This window comes from Trachurus japonicus, chromosome 15, assembly GCF_045865225.1.
Source record: "Trachurus japonicus isolate A0001 chromosome 15, Traja_1.0".
NCBI lineage: Eukaryota > Metazoa > Chordata > Actinopteri > Carangiformes > Carangidae > Trachurus > Trachurus japonicus.
Window position 1 is genome coordinate 1,449,595 of NC_140921.1, and position 23,756 is coordinate 1,473,350.

Sequence of the window (23,756 nt, forward strand, 5' to 3'; positions counted from 1 at the left end):
CAAATCAACAAACTACTGTAGAATGACTGTGATTGCTCCACAGCTGACCTGTATTATCACTTGTATACAGTAAACAAGATCAATTTAACTCTTGTGTAGTGTTTTGGGTCTCCAAATCAACACAATCCATTTTATGTTAAAATATTAACAACAAGCCATATGAACAGCATAATGGTTAATATTTGCCCTTTACCTTTGTTAGATCACATGTTAGTTTTTAAATAAAATGTAATAAAAAGAAAAGAAAATCAGTTATAATCAAGATATTTAAATCAACAAATTTACAAATGAAGCAAGATTTTTCACAACTATTGATTTTGAACTTCATTAGAATTGTTACCCATTCAGGCCAGATGATGTAACACAAGCTGAACACATACAGTAACCATCAGCCCCATTGAACACATTGCCATTTCACACCAGCGCAGCACTTGAGGGGCAGAGATTTTGTGTGTTTTGTGTGTGTGTGGAACAGGATATAACACATTTCTTGAAGCATGCGTGAAGCATGACCTAAAATATATTATTTTTGAGTTAATATTTGATATCATATGAAATATGAATAAAAATAGGGATTTTGACTCACCAGTCATGTTGTCAAAAAAGAAAAATTCCAGTCAGAGTAGTGACGGATGGTCAGGGTCTCTAATCCAGGTGCTTATGTGTCTTATCTTGTTTTCCGTTACTCTGGTTCACCTCTTGTGTCGTTATGAATAAAACTAAGACCACACCTTAATCTGCAGACTAAACGATCCTGTGACACACAACACTGTCTCTAATAATATAAATGCTAAAGTGACAGTTGACATCTGGTCACAATCACTCACATGTAATAAAATGTACAATCAGGAACCAAGATATGAAACCTGACATTGTGTTAACTACAATTCACCCACAGTTCACTCTAGTCACGTTTTCATCTGTACTAAGTTCATGCATGAACTGTGGTAAAAAAAAAAAACTTAAGTACAGAGGTCAAAAACTCTTTTAAACAGGAATTGCTGTGTTGCTACAAATGCAGCCTTTTAGTTTTAGCTTTGGAGATGATTCTTCCTCACTTTGCTTTGGCCACATTTTTAACTGTGTTAATAACAACGTTAGCTGTGTTCTCTGCTGCCTCCCTGGCTCAACCTGCTTCATCAACTTCTTCATATCCAATACAACCCTTCTCTTGCTGCTGCAGATCCCACTTCGTTGTCTGTCACTGAAACTGCTGAGTTGAGACACATGTGTCTTTCTTCTCTCTGATTTGATTTATTCCTTGTCTGATAATGTGTCTGATGTCTCCTGTTCTTAAAGGAACAAATACTGTAAACTATCTGTGTGGGAATGTTTAGTTCCTCATTGTTGGTGCTTCTTCCACTTACTTCCACTCTTTACTGGAAGCTGAAGTGGAACATATATTTTTATGGCTGAAAAAAAGCAGCCATAAAAGACAACACGTGAGCATTGTCCCTCTGTTTGAAAAACCCCATTAAGACTAAAACTTTGTGTTTCATGAAGCTTAAAGGAACTGGAACAGTATGTAAGAAATCAAAAGCAAATAGTTGTAAAATCATCCTAATATGTCACAGAGACTCAGGAATAATGTTCATATAACATACTGAACTCACCAACAACAATAGTACAACCAGAATATTCGCATTATTATTATTTTATTTTGCAGACCGCAAATCATGTTTATGTTTTGAATTTCTATGGTTGGCATATGTCGCCACCCAGCGCTCTCTCCCTGTCACAGCATCTGTGGCATTTCAGCCTCTGGGTTGCCAGTTAGCTTCCACTGAGCTGCAGCTACGGCTGGGAGATAAAACGAGATCATGAAAAAAAAGATTGTGTTCTATTATCGGTTATTATGATCACATTTCCTTGATATCACACGGTAGAAATAAGCGGCTTGTCGCTCTGTCGTTTAATAGGCTACACAGCTTGCTGTTGTGAGCATACAGCCTAGTTAGTTTGAGCTGCTGCTAAAGCTAAAGGGAAGAATTACCAAGTGAAAGTTAGAAAAGAGGGAGGAAATGTGGCGAAATGGAGCCGATGGTAAATTAAGTGATGGTGAACGTGTGGAGCCAGCGGTTCATGAGATGAGTCTGTCCCGGTCAGGTCGCCTGTCTCCGGTCATGTTTTATGATCCGATGTCAGAAAGCTGGAGTGGCTCGCGTCGTTTATTCTGCCGTAAGACGTCTCATATGTTGGCTCATAGAGATGCGCGGTTTGCTGTCACATCCGCGTAGTCGCCGTAGACAGCGTGAATAACACGCACTAAGGCTCCGGTAGATGCGGTGTTACAGTGTGTGTGTCTGTGTGTGTGTCAGCGCTGCACACACAGACACACAGCGTCGGAGCAGTGACGTTATAACTTGCAGATCACCTGAGTGACGTGAACTCCGCTTGTAGTTACTGTGAGTCAGAGCAATAAAACAGTGAGGTTGTTGATGAGTATTTAGCTTTTTACTATAGCTTTGAGGCTTTGAGACTGACTGAGTGAGCAGAGTGGAGGTTAGAGTGTCACTATCTGGCAACCTCGAGTCTGGGGGGTAGGGGAGGGGAAACAACGTGCTGTTTTGAAATAATTTTGACCACATTCTTACATATCACTCCTTTAAAGCACGTACACAGGGTTTCAGTTCATGTGAAAACCTTCATCAAACAACTGAACTGACATTTGTAGACAGGGACATGCACATGACTATAGAGGGGCAGGGGCTCAACATCAGAAAAGGGCAGTATGTACAATTTTTTTCAGGCCTTAATATCAAAATAAATACATTAAAATAAATTACAGTTACTATTTAGTCGGTAGAGAAAGCCTGCACGCCTTCAGGACTGCAGAGTCATGACTTCTGAACTGGTAGGCTAAGGCCAATATGGTATTAGGTGCACATTAACATGGCTTGCAGAAAAAAAAAATCATGTGAGTGCAAGTGCAAAATAGAAGTAGGCTAAGCCTACAGGCTACAACACAAAACCAAGAGATGACTACTGTGACTGCTACTGTGCATATTTCAGAACAGCAGCAATATTTACAACAGCAACGTCACAATAACCGGTAACTCAACATCTGGAAACAAATTCCAATAGTCAGTGAAATCAAGTGAGTGAGTGATTCCTCCTGTTGCTGTTGTTCACTACATTCAGGTGATGTTAGACAGGACGGGGTGGGGCTTAACTCTTAACAAGAAGTCAGCTAAACAAACACAAATGGGTCTTTTCTGAAATATGACTCATATTAAGCTTGTTGAATAAGTGGAAGTTGACTTGTCAGAACCAACAAGGAAGTTATGTTGGTGGATTTATAACTCACAAGATTCGACACAAGTCGCTCCACTGTCACGTCTCATCTATGTGCGGCTCACACACAGAGTTATCGATGAGGCAGCAGCTTCTACTTCTCTCTCTCTCTCTCTGGACGTGCATGTGAGGGAGCGCGCACCGCGGGGCAGCTCCCCCCCCCCCCCGCCCCTCAGTGAGGGACAGAGCGGAGCAGCAGTGGACAACACACACACACACACACACATACACTAACGTACATACACAATACCGTGTGTATTACAAGGAAATGCGTACGGTAGATAACCGTGGCATTTTTTACAGCGCGGTTGTTTACATCCTCATGCACAACAGGAATGCATTTATTTTTAAAAAAGGGCACTTTTTAATATGAGGCAAAAAGGGCAGGGGCTCAAGCACCCTTTGGGCCCTATGTGTGCACGTGCCTGTTTGTAGAGATGGGTTTGGAAAGTGAAAACAACCAAGTAGCCTAACCAACTACACGTTAAATTTCATTTGAGGTCTCAGTTTAATTTCCATGTACATACATTAAAGCCTTTGGAAACCTGACTTTAAATAGTAAAAATGCTTATATTATATCAAAGTCAAGTGCCTCATTAAGCATCCACAAAAGTCTGAGTGACAATAACTTCTTAACTATTAGAAAACCTGGTTTAAAAACAGCTCATTTTGCTATTGAGGCACTATTGAGGCCACTGGTCAGGACAGTGTGGGCGTGGCAGATAACGCTATGATTGACAGCTCCCCCGTCTTGATTGACATCTCTCTGGCCCCGCCCACTTCAAACAATGTCATAGCAACACGTCTATTTAGCCAGCTAACTAGACTAGGGGAGAGTGGGGTAAAGTGAGACACTTTTTACATTTGCTCCCCTCTAAGCGAGCTAAAATGATTTATCAGTAAAATTTACAAATTTCCCATTAATTCAGGATGTTTCCTAGCAATGGAAATTATCAGAATGTATTTAGAACGAAGGACAGTGAAAATATGATTGTTTTAAAAAAAGTGGTCTCGTGTCTCACTTTACCCCAGCTCAGGGGTAAACTGAGACAAGCTAGAAAAATCAATGGGGTAAAGTGATCCACTTACTTTTTCCACTCTGAAACTCCCATAACAACACATGTTGTAACAGTTAGAGTCCTGACAGCTTGACAACCACACTCCCCAGAACTAATGTCGGACTAGTAACAGAATCATGGGGATTGGTCAATTAAGCACTTTTTTTCTCAACACAAAGTGAGTCAAGACCAAAATCAAATACAACACAAAATGTTTTAATTAACATTCAAATGACAGATAGAACCAGTTAGATAGTCTGGGGGTCAGATTGTAGGACCCGACAATTGTGACCATTTCGATCAAAAGTCCTTGTGTGTGGGGAGCCGACAAAGTGGAATATGACTAAAATTGAATGTAACCAATATTAAGCGAGCTGACTGAGAGTACATAGCATAACAAAGCAGTGTGGCTACAGATCATTGATCACGCAAGATTTCTGGCTTTGGGGACGAAATTCTAGTGTAAATCTTTGTGTGTGGTGTGCTCACAGTGTCTCACTCTTGGATTTATTATAATACATTCATTGGTCTCACTTTACCCCGCAGCATTTGTCTCACTTTACCCCAACACCCCCATTTTAGAAAAAATGACCTCTCTTAGAAATTCAGGCTAATTTTCAGCCAGCATCATCACATGGTTTTATGTGTTGGTAGTTCATCATCATGTATCATATACGTTTTTCTACCTGAATCAATTTGCTTTGGCACAACAGTTGATTAAGTTGACAGCAAGAAAATTTACTTTTACATGCAAAAATCATATTTTTGTGAAAAAAACATGTTTTCCACAGCATCATGAGGTCCTCTCCTTCATGGCCATGGGGAAATGGAAGGGGCTTGAAAACATAATGGTCAGATGACCATAAATGTGTTCCGTTTTCTAGATACAGGGGGTGTCTCACATTACCCGGTGTCTCACATTACCCCACTCTCCCCTAGTGTGTACGGAGTATTTTTATTACACCACTCGTGTGGACGCGGAGCAAAACTCTGGTTTCAAAAATACCCGGGCTGGTGTGGACAAGGCCTGAGACTCAGATCAGATTCTCTGTGATGAAATGTGAAAAGATTTGCACTGCAACTTTACAGTGAGTGTGTTTTCTTTGTCATGTGTCTGCAGGAAACGGGCAGATCCCCCCCCGTGACCCCGACCCCGACACCGACACCGCCGCCTGAACCTGAGCCTGAGCCGGGTCGTTTGTTTGGTTTTTTAAATTTTATTTAACCTTTATTTAACCTTTATTTATAAATGCAGCATGCTTCTTGTGTTCTAGTTTGACTTGTTCCTTCTGTTCATCTGGTTCTTTTGTTTGGTGTTTATTAATAAATGTGTTCATTTTCATGACCTGGTTTTTGTTGTCATTAATGTATATAAATTAATAATAATATATTTCATTTGTATAGTGATTTTACAGACACTGGAAGACACTTTACATGGATACAAATAGATCAAATTGTAATGAGTCAAACACAGTGTTGTGGTCAAGACCAAATAGTTAGTCCATCTAGTCACTGTCTCCAGTCCCAGTCCTCATAATAACCATGTGTCTTGATATTTACATTATTCATCCTCAGTTTAAAAAGAAAAGATGATTTGATGTAAAATCTAAACCATATTTAATGTGAACAAAGTTTGGGTTGAACAGAAGAACACAGCACAGTAACCTGCCGAAGTCTCCTCACACTGTTGACACTGCTGGTGACACCAAGTTGTTACCATGGTTACACAAGCAGAGACTTTAGTAGGCTCCAACTATTTGGATTATCTGGAATTTATTTTGTGGTTAAAAAATACATCACTGCCGCTGTGGTCTGGAGAAGAAAGTATAGACCTTGAAAATGTGGTGTTTATGTGATTTGAATTGAATGTAGTACCTCAGCTCCACCACAAGGTGGCGCGTCAGCCCCGTGCTCAGTGTCATGACCATGGATATATGTAGCTTCTGACCATAGACATATACTTTTGACAAGCAGTCAGACCCTTGTAGAACAAATTTTTAGCGTATGTGTGTGTGTGTGTGTGAGTATATAAGTGTATGTAAACACACACAAAAAAAAAATTCAAAAAAACAAATGTTGTATCATAAATATACAGTAGGCCTACATGCCAAAAGTTTGGACACACTCAATGCATTTCCTTTATTTTCATGACTATCTACATTGTAGATTCTCAGTGAAATTCCACTAATGAACCCTGACAAGGCAACACCACCTGTGAAGTGAAAACCATGTTCAGGTCAGGTTCACCTCTTGAAGCTCATCAAGAGAAGCCAAGAGTGTGCAAAGCAGTAATCAGAGCAAAGGGGGGCTACTCTGAAGAAACTAGAATTGGTGGGGGCAGAGATAGAGGAGGAGGAGGAAGAAGAAAGAGAAGACAAAGAAGAAAATACATGTTTTCAGTTATTTCACACTTTTTTGTTAATTCCACATGTGTTCAGTCATAGTTTTGGTGCCTTCAGTGAGAACAGTGGCGAAAGTAGTCTGCTACGGGCCCCAATGCAAAATGATTGAAATTATTGCTATAACAACGGGGGCCGATGTTAGGGCTTATGTTAGAGACAAGCGTCTATATGGGACAGGCTTTTTAAAATTATTATTATTAGGCCTATTAATTTCAAACAATTCTGATGCTCAGCAAAGATGGAAAATCTATAACATAATCAAATGGTTCTGTTGTTACTGTTTAAAAGAGTTAGGATAGAAGGGAAGGGTTGGATGGAGAGCAGCATTCTTTTACAAGTTTAATCTGCACCAATTACACTTTTCCTAAATAAATGTGTGCTCCGGCCACAGACTGTACTAATAGGCTAGCGGCTCTTCCCTTGGCTTTTTATTTTTTATTTTTGCGGGGATAAAAAACTGAATGACCAGATATTGAAAGTAAATCCCCATAATCCAGAATAACATCAATGAATTACAGTAATGATGTAAAAGCCAAGATGTTAATACAGTACCACCAATTGATAATTTTATTTTTTTAAACGTTTAATTTACTGTAATTTTTTACCAGAGTTCACCAGAGGCCTTTTTTGGCCACGGGCCCTAATGCAACGGCATTACTTGCACCTACTTTCGCCACTGAGTGAGAATAAAGGAAACACATTAAATGAGAAGGTGTGTCCAAACTTTTGGCTTGTACTGTATGTCTGACATTTATAATAAACCAAACGGCTTGAAATCAGTTGAATATTCAGTGGATTATGGCGATTTCAATCGTTGATAGACCTCTGCCTCTGTCGACTACACGGCTTCGGCTTCCCCGTACCAAGATGGCGGCCGCCTTCCACTATGCATCTAGTCATGACCGTTGAACGTGATCATCTCAGCGCCATCACTCAGCCGAGCTACTGACCAGAACAAGGTGACGAAGCGGGGTATGTATGACAAAAACCACGTAAATTAATGATTAAACCTCGCGCTGTATCTTAATAAATCTTCTGTTTATTAGGAGAAAGTCGTGTGAGTGTGCGTGAGAGCAGCCGGTTTCACCGTGTTAAGCATCTGATACTCCGGTAAAAACCATGCTACATGCTACATGCTAAGTGGCTAATTAGGCCTCGAGGTTAGCTGTTGATATTAGCATGTTATGAGGAAATTAATTTCATTTAAGTACATTAATAAAACCAGTCACAGATATGTTTCCCAAGGTTTTAAAACCACCGTGGTACCCGCCGTATCGTTGTGAACTATGAAAACTAACTGTAAATAGAAGCCGAGCTAGCGGGAAGCTAATGCTAAGCTAACTCAGGTATTGCTTGTAATGGGAATGCTAATTGTGTAGCTGGTTAAGCTAAACTGCCACCACTGTAGCATATGAGAGAGAAAAAGAAGATGGCATATAATGCAAATTTGTGTTGATATGAGGCCAGTTGTGATATAAAAGTGTCTTTTGATTAATGTAATGTGCTTAATTTGTTTTACTGCACTGAAGTTGTTGAATATTCATGTTGGTTAAAAATAATAATTAAGCACTGTTAATTTACGGCTAAAAGAGTTAAAAAGTGAGGTAATCTATGGTTAAGACGATTAATATTGATGTTAAAAGATAAATATTGATTAATAGAGCTGTTTACAAATATGAATAGTGCTTTATTAAAATAAATGAGTGCATTTATGTTAAAATATAAAGTTGGCAAGTGGTAATTGTCATGGTAAAATACTTATCCTGTCCTGTACTGTACAAAATATACAGACTCATTTACAATGTTTTGAATGCTGTATATCCTATATACCCTTTAGAGTGAAAAGTGAATGTAAAAAGATGTCATGATTGGAATAGAGAGTAATGATTATTTGTTCTGCACTCATATGTAGACTGTTTTTTTTGTTGCCGGATTAGGATTGATTCCGAAGAAAGGCGGGTCGGTGGCGAATCAGGAAGGACGAGCGACTCAGACGGAGCGGTGCACGGTCTGGCCACTCCGAGGAGCTTCAGACATCATCTCACTTCACTCGTGATACAGATAAGAACATAACACATAAAACACAGAACTGAAACTGAACTCTGACCTTCTAACAAAGAAGGAGGGACACTTTCTTTTGAATTTTTTTCATTTTTATTTTATAAATTTTCAACTTTTTGAAAGAGCTCTATTATTTTTTGTATTGGATTAGATTAGATTACAGTGTTTCCTCTAGGATTTTTTTAAGGAGTGGCGGAGCGGCACCCCCCCCTTTCCACCGAATCAACTTTTTTTTACCGCAACATACGGTTCACATCATGATAACTTCTGTATTTGACCGTTTTTACTGTAAACTTCCACAGTCCTTCTTTGTTTGATAGCCTTCTTTAAGAGACTTTTGGTTAAGTAACCATGTGTGACAGGTCACTTTTCTCTGTTAATGCAGCTCCACACTACCGTGGCTTCATACATGACAGACGACAGTCAGGTGGATTACAAGGGGTTTATTCTCCTGCAACACAGCAGACAACACAGCATCGGCATGGGTTAGAGTCAGTCTCGGTCGGGACAATCGGAGTCATAGCGAGATCCTCTCTCCTCTGTGCTCAGCTTAGCAAACAAAAAAATAAGCAATGTCTGTGTGATGCATCAAATTATCCATAAAACCAACCTGTGTGAGCTTGTTCTGGTCTGCGGGCCTTGGCAAACGTATGATACCAGGAAAAAACACCTAATTACTGGGAAAAAAAGAAGATTAAAAAGAACTAGACTATCTCTTGCATGCAGAGGGCCGCAGATCTGGAACAAGCTAGATGAGAGCTTGAAGGTGGAGACGTCCATCTCCATTTTCAAGAAAAAGCTAAAAATTTAAAGCAGAAGTAAGTGATATATTTGTGTTAATATAAGTCTTAAATAGTTATATCTTCCGACAGCAATCACTTCTATAGAGTGTTTGGACTGAAACACGGGTCTGTCAGTCACTCTGCTCTGCTCTGAGCCGAGGAGAAAACATTTATCGTATCCTACAGTTTTTATCCAATGAGGAGAGAGAACGGCATGCAGGGCTGTGTGTGCAGCCAAGGAACGCCGTGAATGTGGCGACGTAGGGACGAGGACTGTTATGGTGCGTTCAAGGAAACTCGTATTTTTCCGACCGTGAAGTGGTACCAGTTCGATCTGGTACGAGTTCACCGGTCGGAAGTTACGAGTGGCCGTTATAGTGACTTTCACAGGTAAAACAGGTCGGAAAAACACGAGTGGGTTGCCTGAAACGCTACAAAGTCGTAAGTTGTGACTTGAAGCTGTAATTTACGATTTCAAAAGCCTGCCTGGAACGCAGCATTAGCGAAAACGACCGGACCACTTACTTCTGCTTTAATTACTTAGTTTGTATATATAAGCTGCAACCATTGAACATCTGAACTATAGTAAATTGAATGTAAATGTAATTATCATCTGCTTTTTTATCTACATGTTATGAAAAGCTTCTGTTGGTACTCTGGGCTTGGGGTCCACGTTGTCTAATGTCTGTTAATGTTTCATGTATTGTATTGTTAGTTTTGTACGTGCTTTATTGTTGTGTGTGTGTGTGTGTGTGTGTGTGTATTCATACTGTTAATGTTTCATGTGTATTGTAGTCTTGTATATGCTGTATTGTTTTGTGTTATATGTATCCAGGCTTCCGCAATAAGCTTTTGGTAGCTTCAATGGGAGACCTGATTCACACAAATATGTGTTGTATGTGTGTGTGTGTGAATAAACCTTTCAAATTCAAACAAGGCGACTGCCTCGGGCCTCGCGCCAGGAAGACGGGGGAAAAACGGTCCGTAATTTCTCCAGCCGTTCTCCCGATTTTACAGTGAAGGAAACAACAAGTAAGATTGTGGGGGATATTTGCCACAGTATCTGGCAACCCTGGTCTGGCTGCGCGTATTTTAGCCGGGTCGCTACCGTAGCTTTATTTAAAAAAACAACAATAACAGCAACAACTTTCGTGCGATGGAGCCGAGAACAGCTGAGTTTTCCTCTCCTACAGCTGACTTGTGGTCTGCCACAGTCTCACAGTGAGTACCATTCATTAATATAGAAGCTTCATCCTCCAATCTCTCTGTCCTTTGACTTGTCCTGACCCTGAACGCCACACAGGGACAACATGGAGCTGCTAATGTTTACATCAGGCTGAGTTCAACAGTATAGGCTACTACTTAAGCAATATTACCCGAGCATCACCGCAAGCATCACTGAAGCACACCCTCGAGGGTAATATTGCGATTATACAACAATTACCAACAAAATAAAGCGTATAATTAAATAAATATTCATGTTGATGGACGTTTTGCTCTCAAAATTTAAAGTTTTTTGCGAGTGTGCTCCCCGTTTCCATGGAAATACATGGGGTCTGACTAATAACTGAAACACAATCAGTCACGTCAGTAGACTCCTATGTGTAATGGAACCTAGTTCACCTCTACAGCAAATAGTCCGAACCTTAGTAACGACCTAGCAACAGAAATGATTTTCTAGTCCCAGATGAGTGAACTCTGAGCTGACGTTCATGTTTTAACGCGGTCTCGGACTTTCCCGAACTAAATCAACACTGCACAAACTCGCCCAAGTTATAACAAAGATGCCGTTTTTTTCCTTTCACAGATGTAGCTTCTACAACCGCAAACTCGCATGTAAATGAAGTTATAGCGCCGTGTCGCCGACACAGCTGATAGAGAAAGACAAACGATTACTCCAGATTATTTAAAAGCCCAAAAGGCGCCAGAGAGAGAGAGGGAGAGAGAGAAACATACAGGTAATCACCTCCGTTTTATCCAATGAAATATTCAGCTCCAGGCCATATTTAAAAACAACATATTCACCGCGATCACAACTCGTGTCTCTCCGACTTTGTAACGTTACACACATGGGAGGGAGACAATCCTCTCGGCTGTAACGGGGAAGTTTACAATATATTAACAAAAAATAAAATAACATAATTGTTCTATAAATGTGACTTTGGCAGCTGTCAGGAACAACCTACAGGAGGTCAATGTAGTTTGTGATTTATTTTCACAAGTAATAAATGACGTTTCTGAAAATAAAAGGGGAAAAGTCCATGTTGCCATGGAGATGTGTAAACAACATGACATGGCGAAGTAATATTCTCAGTGATGAGTCAGCCGTGCTGTAATGCTGATTTGAGCACGTTCTAAATGTCTTATTGACCAATCAGATTGCTTGGTCGGAACTACTTGTTGTATAATGTGATTTAAGTAGCCTAGTAAATATAATGCAGGCATGTGATTTTAATCCGGATTTTTAACATGAAAATGCGACCTTCGTAAATCATGCAAATCCGCTTTTTTTTGAGAGAGGGGTTGGGGGGGTAGTAGGACTGGTGGACCGGTGGGCCGCCATTATCCACCATTTAACCCACACAGCCATAGGTGTTGATATTGACCCGACCATTGAGCAGTAACATAACAAGAAGACGCCGCAGTAGTTTTTTTTTTTTGTTTGTTTTCTTTGCCGCGGTAGTGTTTATTGGAGCGACGTGGTGCTGCATGTGACGCGCTGACGTTAGTGTGTTTACATTTAGGACGAGCATTAATTCTCTGTCCGAACCCGTTAAAACCCCCCCCCCCAAAAAAAAACAAAGCCCGGCCTCACCGAGTCATATTCTCAGAACTAACCCGGCACGAACCAGCACGTCTGAACTATTTCCATGTATGACCCAATCCATTCTGGGCCACATTAGAAGTCTGAAGTTTTTACAGTTCTCAAATGTAGAAATTTGATGTGCAACCACCTTCCTTCTGGTAGTCATTTCAACAATTAAAATTGCAAACAGCTTTATTTATTGACTATCAAAGAAACAAGATTTTCAGAACAGGGTTCCTTCATCAGATTTAAAGTGCAAGGCAAGGTTTGGAGCAGAGAAAAAACAAACATGTGTAAAAACAAAATAGAGCTGAAAAATTAAACAATGAGTCAGTTTTGCACCAGTCTGTGGAAACAGCCTAAAAGTAAACAAATGCGAATCATGGGAATTTACTAGTATTGGTATCAGTATATAAGAAAGCTCCAGCCTCGATGGCGAGACCGCAGGAACTGGCTGGGATATGTTCTTTTTCCAGTGATCGGGCCAGTGGCAAATTTCTCTTATTGTCTACCCCTGGTGCGAGAGAGTGAGTCAGTCTAACAAGTTACAGCAATAGATCATGATTCATCATGATTCATCTTCATGATGTTAAAGAGACACGCCAATGAAGGTTTAATCAGAAATGAAACAGAAAGTGTGTGTTTAACCAGAAATGAAACAGAAAGTGTGTGTTTAACCAGAAATCAAACAGAGAAAGGGCCAATTCCAATTCCTATCTTAACCCTCAAGCTCAACCCTCACTTTTAGTTGTGAGTGTTAGGGGCTATTTTGTGACTTTGAAAATGGGACACCCCTTAAATGCAGATACGCCTGAATCAGGGCCCACGTTGTCTCTGTAGTCCCTGAAATTAAACATTTTTTTTATTTTTAGTCTATATTTGCACTGTTAACCCGTTCACTTTTAAAAGAAGTAGCCTAATGTAATTTAAAACAGGATGGCGTAGCGGGCCGAGCCGACACTCTGTAGTCTGCCTGGGTGAGACTGGGCTGGAGCAGCAGCCGCTCTGCTTCATCCCTGGGGGTTTTGCAGCTCGGAGCCGATCACAGGACGGGTGCAGGACCAACAGACTGGCCCATTCTGCTACGGTCTAATGTCTCGAGAAATACGGTGTCAAGCCACGAGACCATCTTCAAGCAGCAAAACCCCTGCGGGTGAAAGCGGATGTAACGTAGCAAAACCGGCCGGCTATTGACAAAAGATTGTAAAATAAAAAAATAAATGTTATGCAATAATGACGTAAATAATCCATAAAATGGGCCTAAACTAAGATGATACAATGGTTTTCGTAATATTTATATCTCTATCAACAAAGAAAATACTTTCTTTGCAGCTTTCGGTTTGGTTAAAATACGCAATGCATTCTGGGTAGCCCTTGCTCCCAAGGGTGGTGTCGGGAAATCTCAGTATTGAGGGCCATACAGCCCTTAAACTCGCCCCTCAACTTACTTTTTCTAAGAATTGGGACAGCACTTGCACTAGCGGGAGCGCGCATTTTTGAGGTTGAGGGTTAAAAGAGGAATTGGAATTCACCCAAAGTGTGTGTGTTTCCTCCTCCATCAGAATGTGACTCAGTCAGTTAAACTGTGTGTTTTCTTTCACAACCATATCGTCATTAACACGCAGCAGCTGACTCACACAGATGGATATAAAAGTTCCTGAGGATCAGAGACTCTCTACATCCATCATGGCAGAGAGAGCGGAGAGGTTCTCTGACAGAGAAGTTAATATGCTCCTGATAAAGTTGGAGCAGGAGAAAGACTGGCAGCAGGTGACTGATGCTGTTAACAAGGAGGGAGGACATGGGAGGGAGCTTGGAAAAGTGAGGCAAAAATGGTATAGTTTAAAGTATCAGGCATTGACAAAAAAGGATGCAGAGACGACTCTAAATGAACGTGATGAACGGGTTCTCAGACTAATCCAATTTAGAGAACAGATGGAACTTTCATTCCAGGATGAAGGTAAGACTCTTCTTCTTCTCTTATCGCAGCTGTGTAGTGAAACAGATGTGAACATCACAGTGATGAGTGCTGTCTGATCCTACAGAGTGTAATGCCCTCTACACACTGTGCGATTTTAGCAGTCTTATAAGACTGTTGCATGACACACTATGCGACGTGGAATTTACAATCTTTGCTACGACGTCAAGTTTGACGTGTGCAGACTGTACGATGATCGTTCTACTGAATCGCAGGTTTTTTTGGGACAGAGTTTCACACACAACTTTTCTGATGGCTGTATGAGTCTGTCCATGTTCCTCCTCTTTCTGCCACAGTAAAAAGGAATATACACCTCTCCAGTCATGACAAGATAAACTATTCGTTTTTTAATTTAATGACTATTTACTCGAAAATCAGTGCTCGTCCCTGTCACCTGCGCCACTGATAGACGTCCATCAGCTGATTAGTAGACGTAGGTCGTAGCAGTTTTCTGACACTGTCAGAATTTAATCGCAGGTCGTCTTTGGTCGCAAGACGCTGACAACGGCCGTCGTAGAACCTGTCTCACTGTGCGACGTAAGACGGCCGATTTAGAGCTACGACCAAAGATTTTGCCACGATTCTCCTACGATCGGCCGTCTTTCGTCTGCGATGGCCAAAATCGCACAGTGTGTACAGGGCATAAGGGGGAGGAGGAATCTGATGATGAGGATCCTGGTGCAGCTGCTACTGATCTGACTGTTTCTACTGGTGATGATGATGATGATTAAGCTCAGATTATAGAACAGATTATTAAAGTGATGAGTGAAACCTGGATCTCACCAAAAGCTCCTGTTATAAACTGACTGTGTTTAACCTTGACGTTGTGTTTTCCTCTTTGTGATCCGTCTTGGCAGAGAGTGAAGACGAGGAGCTCCTGGAACAGTTGAAGGTCAGTAATAAGATTCTGTTTAGTAAACAGAAACCGGTCAAAACTCTGTGGACTCCTCACTGTCAAATCTTTGACATACATGAAGATCAATTTGTTTACACTTTTTTTTTTGTAAATATCTGACACTGTGTGTTTACCTTTAAATCCAGAATCTCCGTATCAAGACATTTTCTAAGCTGTCATCACCTCCTGTGACTGATCAGGAGAAGCAGCTGATTGCGAAAGCCTCAGTTAAAGAATTAAAGCAGAAGTAAGTGATATATTTGTGTTAATATAAGTCTTAAATAGTTGTATCTTCCGACAGCAATCACTTCTATAGAGTGTTTGGTCTGAAACACGGGTCTGTCAGTCACTCTGCTCTGCTCTGAGTCGAGGAGAAAACATTTATCGTATCCTACAGTTTTTATCCAATGAGGAGAGAGAACGGCATGCAGGGCTGTGTGTGCAGCCAAGGGACGCCGTGAATGTGGCGACGTAGGGACGAGGACTGTTATGGTGCGTTCAAGGAAACTCGTATTTTTCCGACCGTGAAGTCGTACCAGTTCGATCTGGTACGAGTTCACCGATCAGAAGTTATGAGTGGCCGTTATAGTGACTTTCCGCGAGAGGCTGGTTTACGAGGCTACTATGTTCCCTCATTTCTAAGAAAAAAATGTTCACTGAAAATTTTGAAAATTAGGCCCTATGTTCCCACAGCCCTATGTTCCCTCAGCCTTACGTTCCCACAGCCCTATGTTCCCTCAGCCTTATGTTCCCACAGCCCTATGTTCCCACAGCCCTATGTTCCCACAGCCCTATGTTCCCTCAGCCTTATGTTCCCACAGCCCTATGTTCCCTCAGGTTTATGTTGCCTCATTTCTAAGATTTTTCTTATTTCTAAGAATTTTCTCAAAATGAAACAAAGTCAAGTCATTTTTATTTTAAAGGGATGATCCAGGGTCTAAACTATCTTAAATTACCCCACTAATAATGTCCGGAATTCCTGGTGTACTTACTGTACAAACTTTCTAATGCTTTGTTTACTACTACTAACACTATTTGTACTACTGTAGAAGTTTGTTGTCTGAATTGCACTAACTCATGGAGGTGAGTTTAATTTTCTTTAATTTCCTTTAATTTTAAGGGTTCATCACTCAACGCTATGTTGGAGTAGCGGTGTTGGAAGGGGTCAGCCCTGTGTTCCTATGGGCCCTATGTTCCCAGATTTAGCTAAAAGCTACATTACATCTGTAGTCAACTGCTACTGGATAATAGGTTGGGTGTAATTGACTACCAAATTGGGAGAAATGGGGATACAATCTGATGCAAATTGATCATAAAGGAAATGTGGGAACATAGGGCCTAATTTTGGAAAGAAAAAAAATCTTAGAAATGAGGGAACATAGGGCTGTGGGAACATAGGGCTGAGGGAACAAAGGGCTGAGGGAACATAGGGCTGAGGGAACATAGGGCTGTGGGAACATAGGCACGCTCCCACATGAAGTAGTAGACTGAGGCTCCCTTTCACAGTCAATCATGTCTGGTTCTTGTGGGGCTTTTCTTTTTAAAAAACAATCCATTATGCTGTTGCTTGTTGCTCTTTGTGAAATCAAATGTATTTTCGTGGTTAAATTATAAAACAATGTGCTGCGCTGTCACGCTGAAAATGGGGACGTCATGACACGTTACTAACAATGGGTTCGTGAGACAGATTTTCATGGTTAATTTTATGTATTTATTTATCTAAAATGAATTTACAATTGTATTAATCCATTCATATGTAAAAAATAATGTATTTATGTATTCAAATATATTTATATATGAAATGTCAGATTAAAAAAAAAATGAAATGTCAGAATACTAGGGCTGGGTATCGGTACTCGATACCTTTCAGGTACCGACCGAAACAACCCAGTACCAAGTAGTATCGAAACTGCACCTGTCAATCGATACTTGCAATCGATACTTTGTGTACCCAGATCAAGAAAAAAATGACTGTTTCTATGGTTTTGCTCGCAGCCAATCGCTGCAAATGTTCTTTGATTTAGTGTGCGGTGTGATTGGTCCACCACCACAACAACAACAGTTTGTACGGCGGTGAAGCGGGACTCTCTCTCTCTCTTGTCCGTCTTTTGAAATGAGAAGCGGCACCTGAACCCCCCCGCCGCCACCGCCGCCCACACACACACACACACACACACACACACCTTTCCATGTTTCTCTTTCTGCGCCAGTGAAAAGGCGACATTTACATTTTTTCATACAAGATGATTGTCTCATAAACTTTTTTTTTTTTTTTTATTGAAGGACTATTCATTGCCCATCCCTAGTAAAAAATCTTTCGAATGGGGAGGAGTGGTGACATTCATGTAACTGATTGCTTTATTTTCACATGATTAGTATGTAATGAAGTTGAGAAAAAGTATCAAATGATTTAAACGATATCCAGCCCTACAGAATACGTAATTTCTTGGCAGCACACCTGACACAGTCAGGTGGCATCCCAGTGTGCCGGGGCACCCACTTTGAGAAAGGCTGAGTTAGTTAATTATTGTGTTCTGTTTCACTATCAAATCATTTGAGATTCCTGCTCCAATAGCATTGTCTTCCGAAAGGTTAAGGCTTACAGCCTAGGTTATATTTAGGTTTATTGCAAGATGTGGTGAACCTGTTTGAATGTGGAAGTCTGTGAGGGCAAAGTGTGGCACTTGACATTCATATCCTAACCTGTTGCAACCTGTTTTTTTCTGTCTAAATGTATCCGCACTTTGTCAAGTGAGCTGTGAATGCTGAGGGGCTTTTGACCCTGTTTGTTGATAAAATGAGACAGTAGATTGCAAGTGTAACATAGCTTGTTTTGTAATAGGGTAGGCAAAATAAGATATGCTTAAACCTGCACCTTTTGTTTATTTATTTGTTTGTTTACTTTGATTTGTTATCTAAAGGTGAAAATGCAGTTAAATATAATAATAATGTTGTTTTATCTTCCCACAGATATAAGATGCATGCTACATCGGACCCAGCAGCAGCTCCTGTGGAGGAAACACAAAAATGGTTTCAAGTCAGCCAGAGGTGGAAGGAGAAACTAGAGAAGCTTGTGAACACTGATGCAGGAAAACTAAACAAAATTAATAGCATTACTTATGTGAATGATGCAGAGTTCCAAATAGCGAGGGGAAGTGATGGGACTGAAGTCTTCTTGGGGCTGAGAGAGGACGGCACTGAAGTTGCAATCAAGAGAATGTCTAAAAGCAACTATAGAGTGCTGAAGAATGAAGAAATGCTGACGAATGAAGAAGTACTTCTACGACAGCTGGATCATCCTTTTATTGTCAGATACATTGACTCTGCAGAGGATGAGAACTTTGGATATCTTTGTCTTCAACTCTGTGAATATACCTTGGAAGAGTACATCAAAAAAGACGAAAAGAAAAATGACAGTGTGCTGATGAAAGAACTTGTCAGGCAGGTTCTTGAAAGTTTGAATGTACTTCATAGTCAGAATCCTTCAATTCTTCACCGGGATCTCAAACCACAAAATGTTTTGATTGGTAAGTCAAAGTTAGAAACATACTGAAATGATGGAGCTCATGATATTATTTTCAAAAAGCAGCAATGTTTGAATTTGTAATTATGATGCATAAAATTGTTTTGTTTTTTTCTACACGATTTGTCCTGCAGATGTTAAAGGGAGAGCAAAGCTGGCTGATTTTGGCATAAGCAGACGTTTGCCCGAAGGCCAAACGACTCATCATACAGCCGGCGCAGGAACAAAATGCTGGATGGCCAGGGAGACTTTGGCAAGAAAAGCCAATATACCATACAAGTCCAACACTGATGTACAGGTCAGTTTTCTAGCTACACAAACCTAACTGATGACATGGAGAAGAATAGTTACCTAACATAATTTCATTTTTCCTTTATTTGTTCGAGAGGGACAGTGTACATTAATGAACATTTTAAAAAGATAAAATGTAAATGCACCCAATTATAGCCAATAGGCTAATTTCCGTTGGCAGCACAATATTTACAACAGCAACATCACACTTTAACCCCCACCCCTCCCACCCATACGCACACATGCATTACTACTAATTACTAATTATACTCCTTTACTCCTCAACCACACTGTAATGTATACATCCCCCATTCAGACAGGGGAATATTCATATCAACAACAAGAACAACAAGTACATGTCAGATTCCACTTAATTAATTAAGCCATGTACTACAGGGGATTCAGGGACTAGTGTTCACAAATTTGGTTTTCTATTAACCATTTCTTTAGATTGGCTTTAAATGCACCGTATGAAATGGACTCTCTTATGTTTTGTGGTATTGTATTCCACTCTTTGCCTGCCCTACAGGAAAACACTGACTGACCAAATAAAGTTTTTCTAAATGGGATCTCGCAATCTCCTCTAGCCGCCCCTCTTGTACCACTTGTTGCAGGTGATCTGAACTATTGATATATTATCATATTTGTTAAGGTGGCAGGGATGTTGATTTATTACATCCTCTCTGGAGGACACCATCCATTCGGTGAATCCTATAAGTGTGAGTACAACATTCATGAGGGGAGGTACATTTTGGACCATGTCCAAGATGTTGTGGCAAAGGATCTCATCGAGTCGATGATCCAAAAAGAACCAAAGGAAAGGCCTAAAGTGCAACAGTGTCTGACTCATCCCTTCTTCTGGACCAAAGAAAGGTAGAATCTCTTTTAATATAATTGGATTAATTCAACTGATTTGCTGTTTGCTATTTTATTGTTTTGGGGGTTGTTGACAGGCTTTAAAACTGGACATGCCAGCAGGTATTATATATACCATCACCATCTTAGTATAGCCTGTTAGAATGCTTATTCAGTCCACTATTACTTAACACAACCTTACAAACATACTCTGCATGTATTTGGTCCTAAACTAGAGTAATGTAAAAGTAGTAATTAAATGGATGAATCCAAGGAAGAGTCTGGAGCACACAAATCACTCCATTGTGTTTTAATAGGTGGAGAGAATTGGACATGTTTGGTTCATTAGAATCATTACAATACATGATTTCCTTCTCTGTATGAGCTGTCTGAATCTGTGGAGCCATGTAACAAGTGTTGTGGTGATATCTTTAAGTCTTCTTCCTCAAAAGCTGTTATTACTCTAACAATTCTTGAGCATATGGACATTACAGATGTTTATCCATAGAGCAAAAAGGTCTTTTTTGTCAAGCATGCTCCCTAAATGTACAATCTTTTTCAGGAAAATCTTATACTTGGAAAAAGTTGGAAACAGAGGTGAAATTGAAAACTGTCGAAAAGCTGATACAACGTTGATTTCTGAAGTTGAAAAATGTGGTGGGGATGTGTCCTACAATCAGTGGAAAGACAAGGTAACTGTAACTTCATTTAATTCTATTTTTTTTCTTTGTCATCTCAATTAGTTTCATTTTATAATTCAGTAATTGTAAATTCTTGTTTGGCGATGGCATTATAGTTTCCCAAAAAACTGGTGCAGAAGATGGATGATCATGGAAAGAAACCCTACCCTGAGCACATACTGGGTTTACTACGCTTCATAAGGAACATGTGTCAACACTAGTAAGTTAAACTGTTAAGTCCTTATAGGCAATACAATATAGAACATCTCTGATTAAAGATATTGAAGGGCCTCAAAAGGTCATACATTTATATAGTCACTCAACACCAAAAGACATGCCGCATTTGCTGGAAATTGTTGCTTGTTCAGGGGTTTAAAAATTCTTAAAACAGATGAAAATGTCAGTGGTTCAACTGATGATGAGGGATTACAAGTAGAAACTGCAAAGTCTGGGGACTGTGCAGACAGACATGGATGCTTTGCTATATCATGTTATTTTTTCTGTTTGCAGCCCTGAGGAAGCAGCTAAAGTTGATGTGATGTCACTGTTTCCTGGTCTCTTTGGATGTGTTTACATCTTCAGCAAAAGCAAAGGCTGGAATTCAGAGAGTCCCCTGAAGGAGATGTTTACTGAAGAAGTGAACAGAGGTGCCAACAGCAATGCAATGCCACTCACAAATCAATGACAAGAAACATCTCAGTGTCCCAGTTCAAGAAGCTCAGCAGAGTTCTACTCAGTCAACTGTAGACTGATGCCGGACTCTTTACTACAGCCCTTAAAGGAATAATTTACCAGAAAATGAAATTCAGTCATTATTGACTCACCCTCATGCTGATGAATACTCTGGAATAGTTTTTATTTCTCAAAGTGCATCTGGAGACCCGAGAGGGCGGTTCGTAGTCCAATGAAATCCTCATATGAGAGTCAATAACGCCCGACACGAAAAGTCCATAAAAGTAGTGTATTCATCAGCATTAGGGTCAATAACGACTGAATTTCATTTTTTGGTGAACTATTCCTTTAAGTTTAGCGCGGTATTTACTCAGTGGTGGTGGGAATATCTGTGTGTACAAAAAACACTGTATAGAAAACTACATAGATGTAGAGCAAGACTGGAGCATTACTGCTGACAGGGGAGGGTCTGATGACTTAATGACTTAATCTCTGTCATTCTGTCATTCAGTGTTTGGAGAATATTTATCCAATCTCTGTCTTTCTGCCATTTCCTTCTCTGCTTAAGAAATTTTTAGGCTTCTTTAAAGTCCTCCTCCCTCCTCTTAATAGTTTGTCACCTTAGGAGCTCTCTTAAAGTAACATTGTGGAGTTTTTCGGCCTTAAAATAATGTTTCCAGACTCATTGCAATGGTAGAAAAATGGTTAATAGGATGAATGGTGCTGCCGCTGCAGCCTGAGTCAGGTCGTGTCGGCTGAAACTGCACCATGTAACTTCCCTGCATGGGTACGAATCACCCCCCCTCCCTACAGCTATGAAATAGCTGCAGGGACCAGTGCGAAACCCGGGCACTTACTGTTATTGTGTGGATTTTTTCCTAGTTATTCTTCGTCCTCTTCCAGACTATTTTCGATTTGCAGGACAAATTATATATCAAAATGTGCGTCTTGATCGGGATCGGTGTGCTATTACTTTTCTCAACAGTAAATGAAAAACTGCGCAAAATTTTGCATTGAAGGTCTATTTTTTCTTTAATTTGTCCGAGGGTGTTTGTGTCTGTTTAGTTTATTTACTATGTAGTTTGAATTCTTAAGCACAGTTCTGTTAAATCGACCTGTCGACCTGGGCCTCAACTTTTCTTGTATCTTTGTTGAAATATTTTCTTTCTGCAAATTCATTGTATTGGGTAAATAAAATCTGTTTTTTGGTTTCATGTGTTTCCTCCTTGTCTGCCAGCTCAGTCCCTCACACTCACATTTTAATCAAAACCAACAGGTATGTAAATCATTTACAGTAAAAGAATACAGATTAAAGTACACGTGTCTCTTTCTGTGTGAGAACTCAACACAAATAACAAGCTTATAAACTACAACCCATTATAAACAATAGAATGAGAGTTTTTCAAACTCCTGATTTAATTTCAGTAAATGTTGAAATTATCCAATATCTCACCAATATTCAATAAACTGAAAACAGATGAGTGTACATGACATGATCAGTTCATTCAGTTTCATACTGTAAGTTTTTTTTTCCTGAACTGGCGTTGGGTCTGGTCCAAAATGCAAAACATTTTCTGCCTCTGAACGCAACACTCCACATGTGCACTGGGGAATGGTTGGTTAGGTAATCACTCCATTGGGAGCCACACCAATGGGAGCCTTTAGTGTTGTGTGTCCTCTGTACTGACTGTAAAAACAACTCTGAGTGTCAAGCCTCTCTGTGTTACAGGACACTGTAAACATCTGTTGTCATGTCTGAATTAGGGTTTAGTTTAGTTTATTTAAAGTGTAAAATCACCATGGTGCAACACGGTCTCGGTACACTTTACAAAATGAATTACAATAGTAGAAATAGCAAGTCACTTTACAAAACAGTTTACAATAAATGATCAGAAAAAATACAGGCCAAATAGGCGAACATAGCCTACTGTGGAGGACAAGCAAAGAACGCACAGGGAGATAAATAGGACACTCAAATTTTGCCAAAACATTGTGTAAGAAGGTGCTTCTTAAGAAGTGTTTTAAAAGTTACGGTGGAAGTGGATTGTTTGATATGTAGTGGGAGACTCTTCCATAAGCAGGGTGCACGGTAGGAGAAGGCCCTATAACCAAATGATTTTTTATTGACTGGGGGAACAACCAGAAGATGAGAGTTTACAGAGCGGAGAGGGCGGGGTGGAATATGGTATGAGTAATTCAGACAGGTATGATGGAGCCAGGCCATTGACCTCTGCTCCTTCACTGTACGAGCGGAGGACAGACAGTAGTTTTATTAGACATCACGATCCAATTGACTTGCTGTCCCTGGGTTCTATTTTAGAAAGTATGGCATCCAGTTTCATTGTTTTGCTGACGATGTGCAAATTATTCTGCCACTAAAAGAAGAAGCTCTGTAGCTACAGGTCCTATTGGAATGCCTGCAGGAAGTCCACTCATGGATGCAACAGAACTTGGGGTGT

The 23,756-nt window shown here is 40.2% G+C and overlaps 1 protein-coding gene across 1 annotated transcript; it reads left to right on the forward strand.

The window, feature by feature from the left end:
• The first annotated feature begins 18,253 nt into the window (after positions 1 to 18,253).
• LOC146972964 (uncharacterized) lies at positions 18,254 to 21,482 on the forward strand. Its single transcript, XM_085799112.1, is given in 7 exon segments — positions 18,254 to 18,803; positions 18,934 to 19,097; positions 19,743 to 19,963; positions 20,508 to 20,637; positions 20,742 to 20,845; positions 21,136 to 21,307; positions 21,309 to 21,482. Coding segments are annotated over 7 exon segments (1,410 nt in total). The 3' UTR covers positions 21,378 to 21,482.
• The last annotated feature ends 2,274 nt before the right edge of the window (positions 21,483 to 23,756 follow it).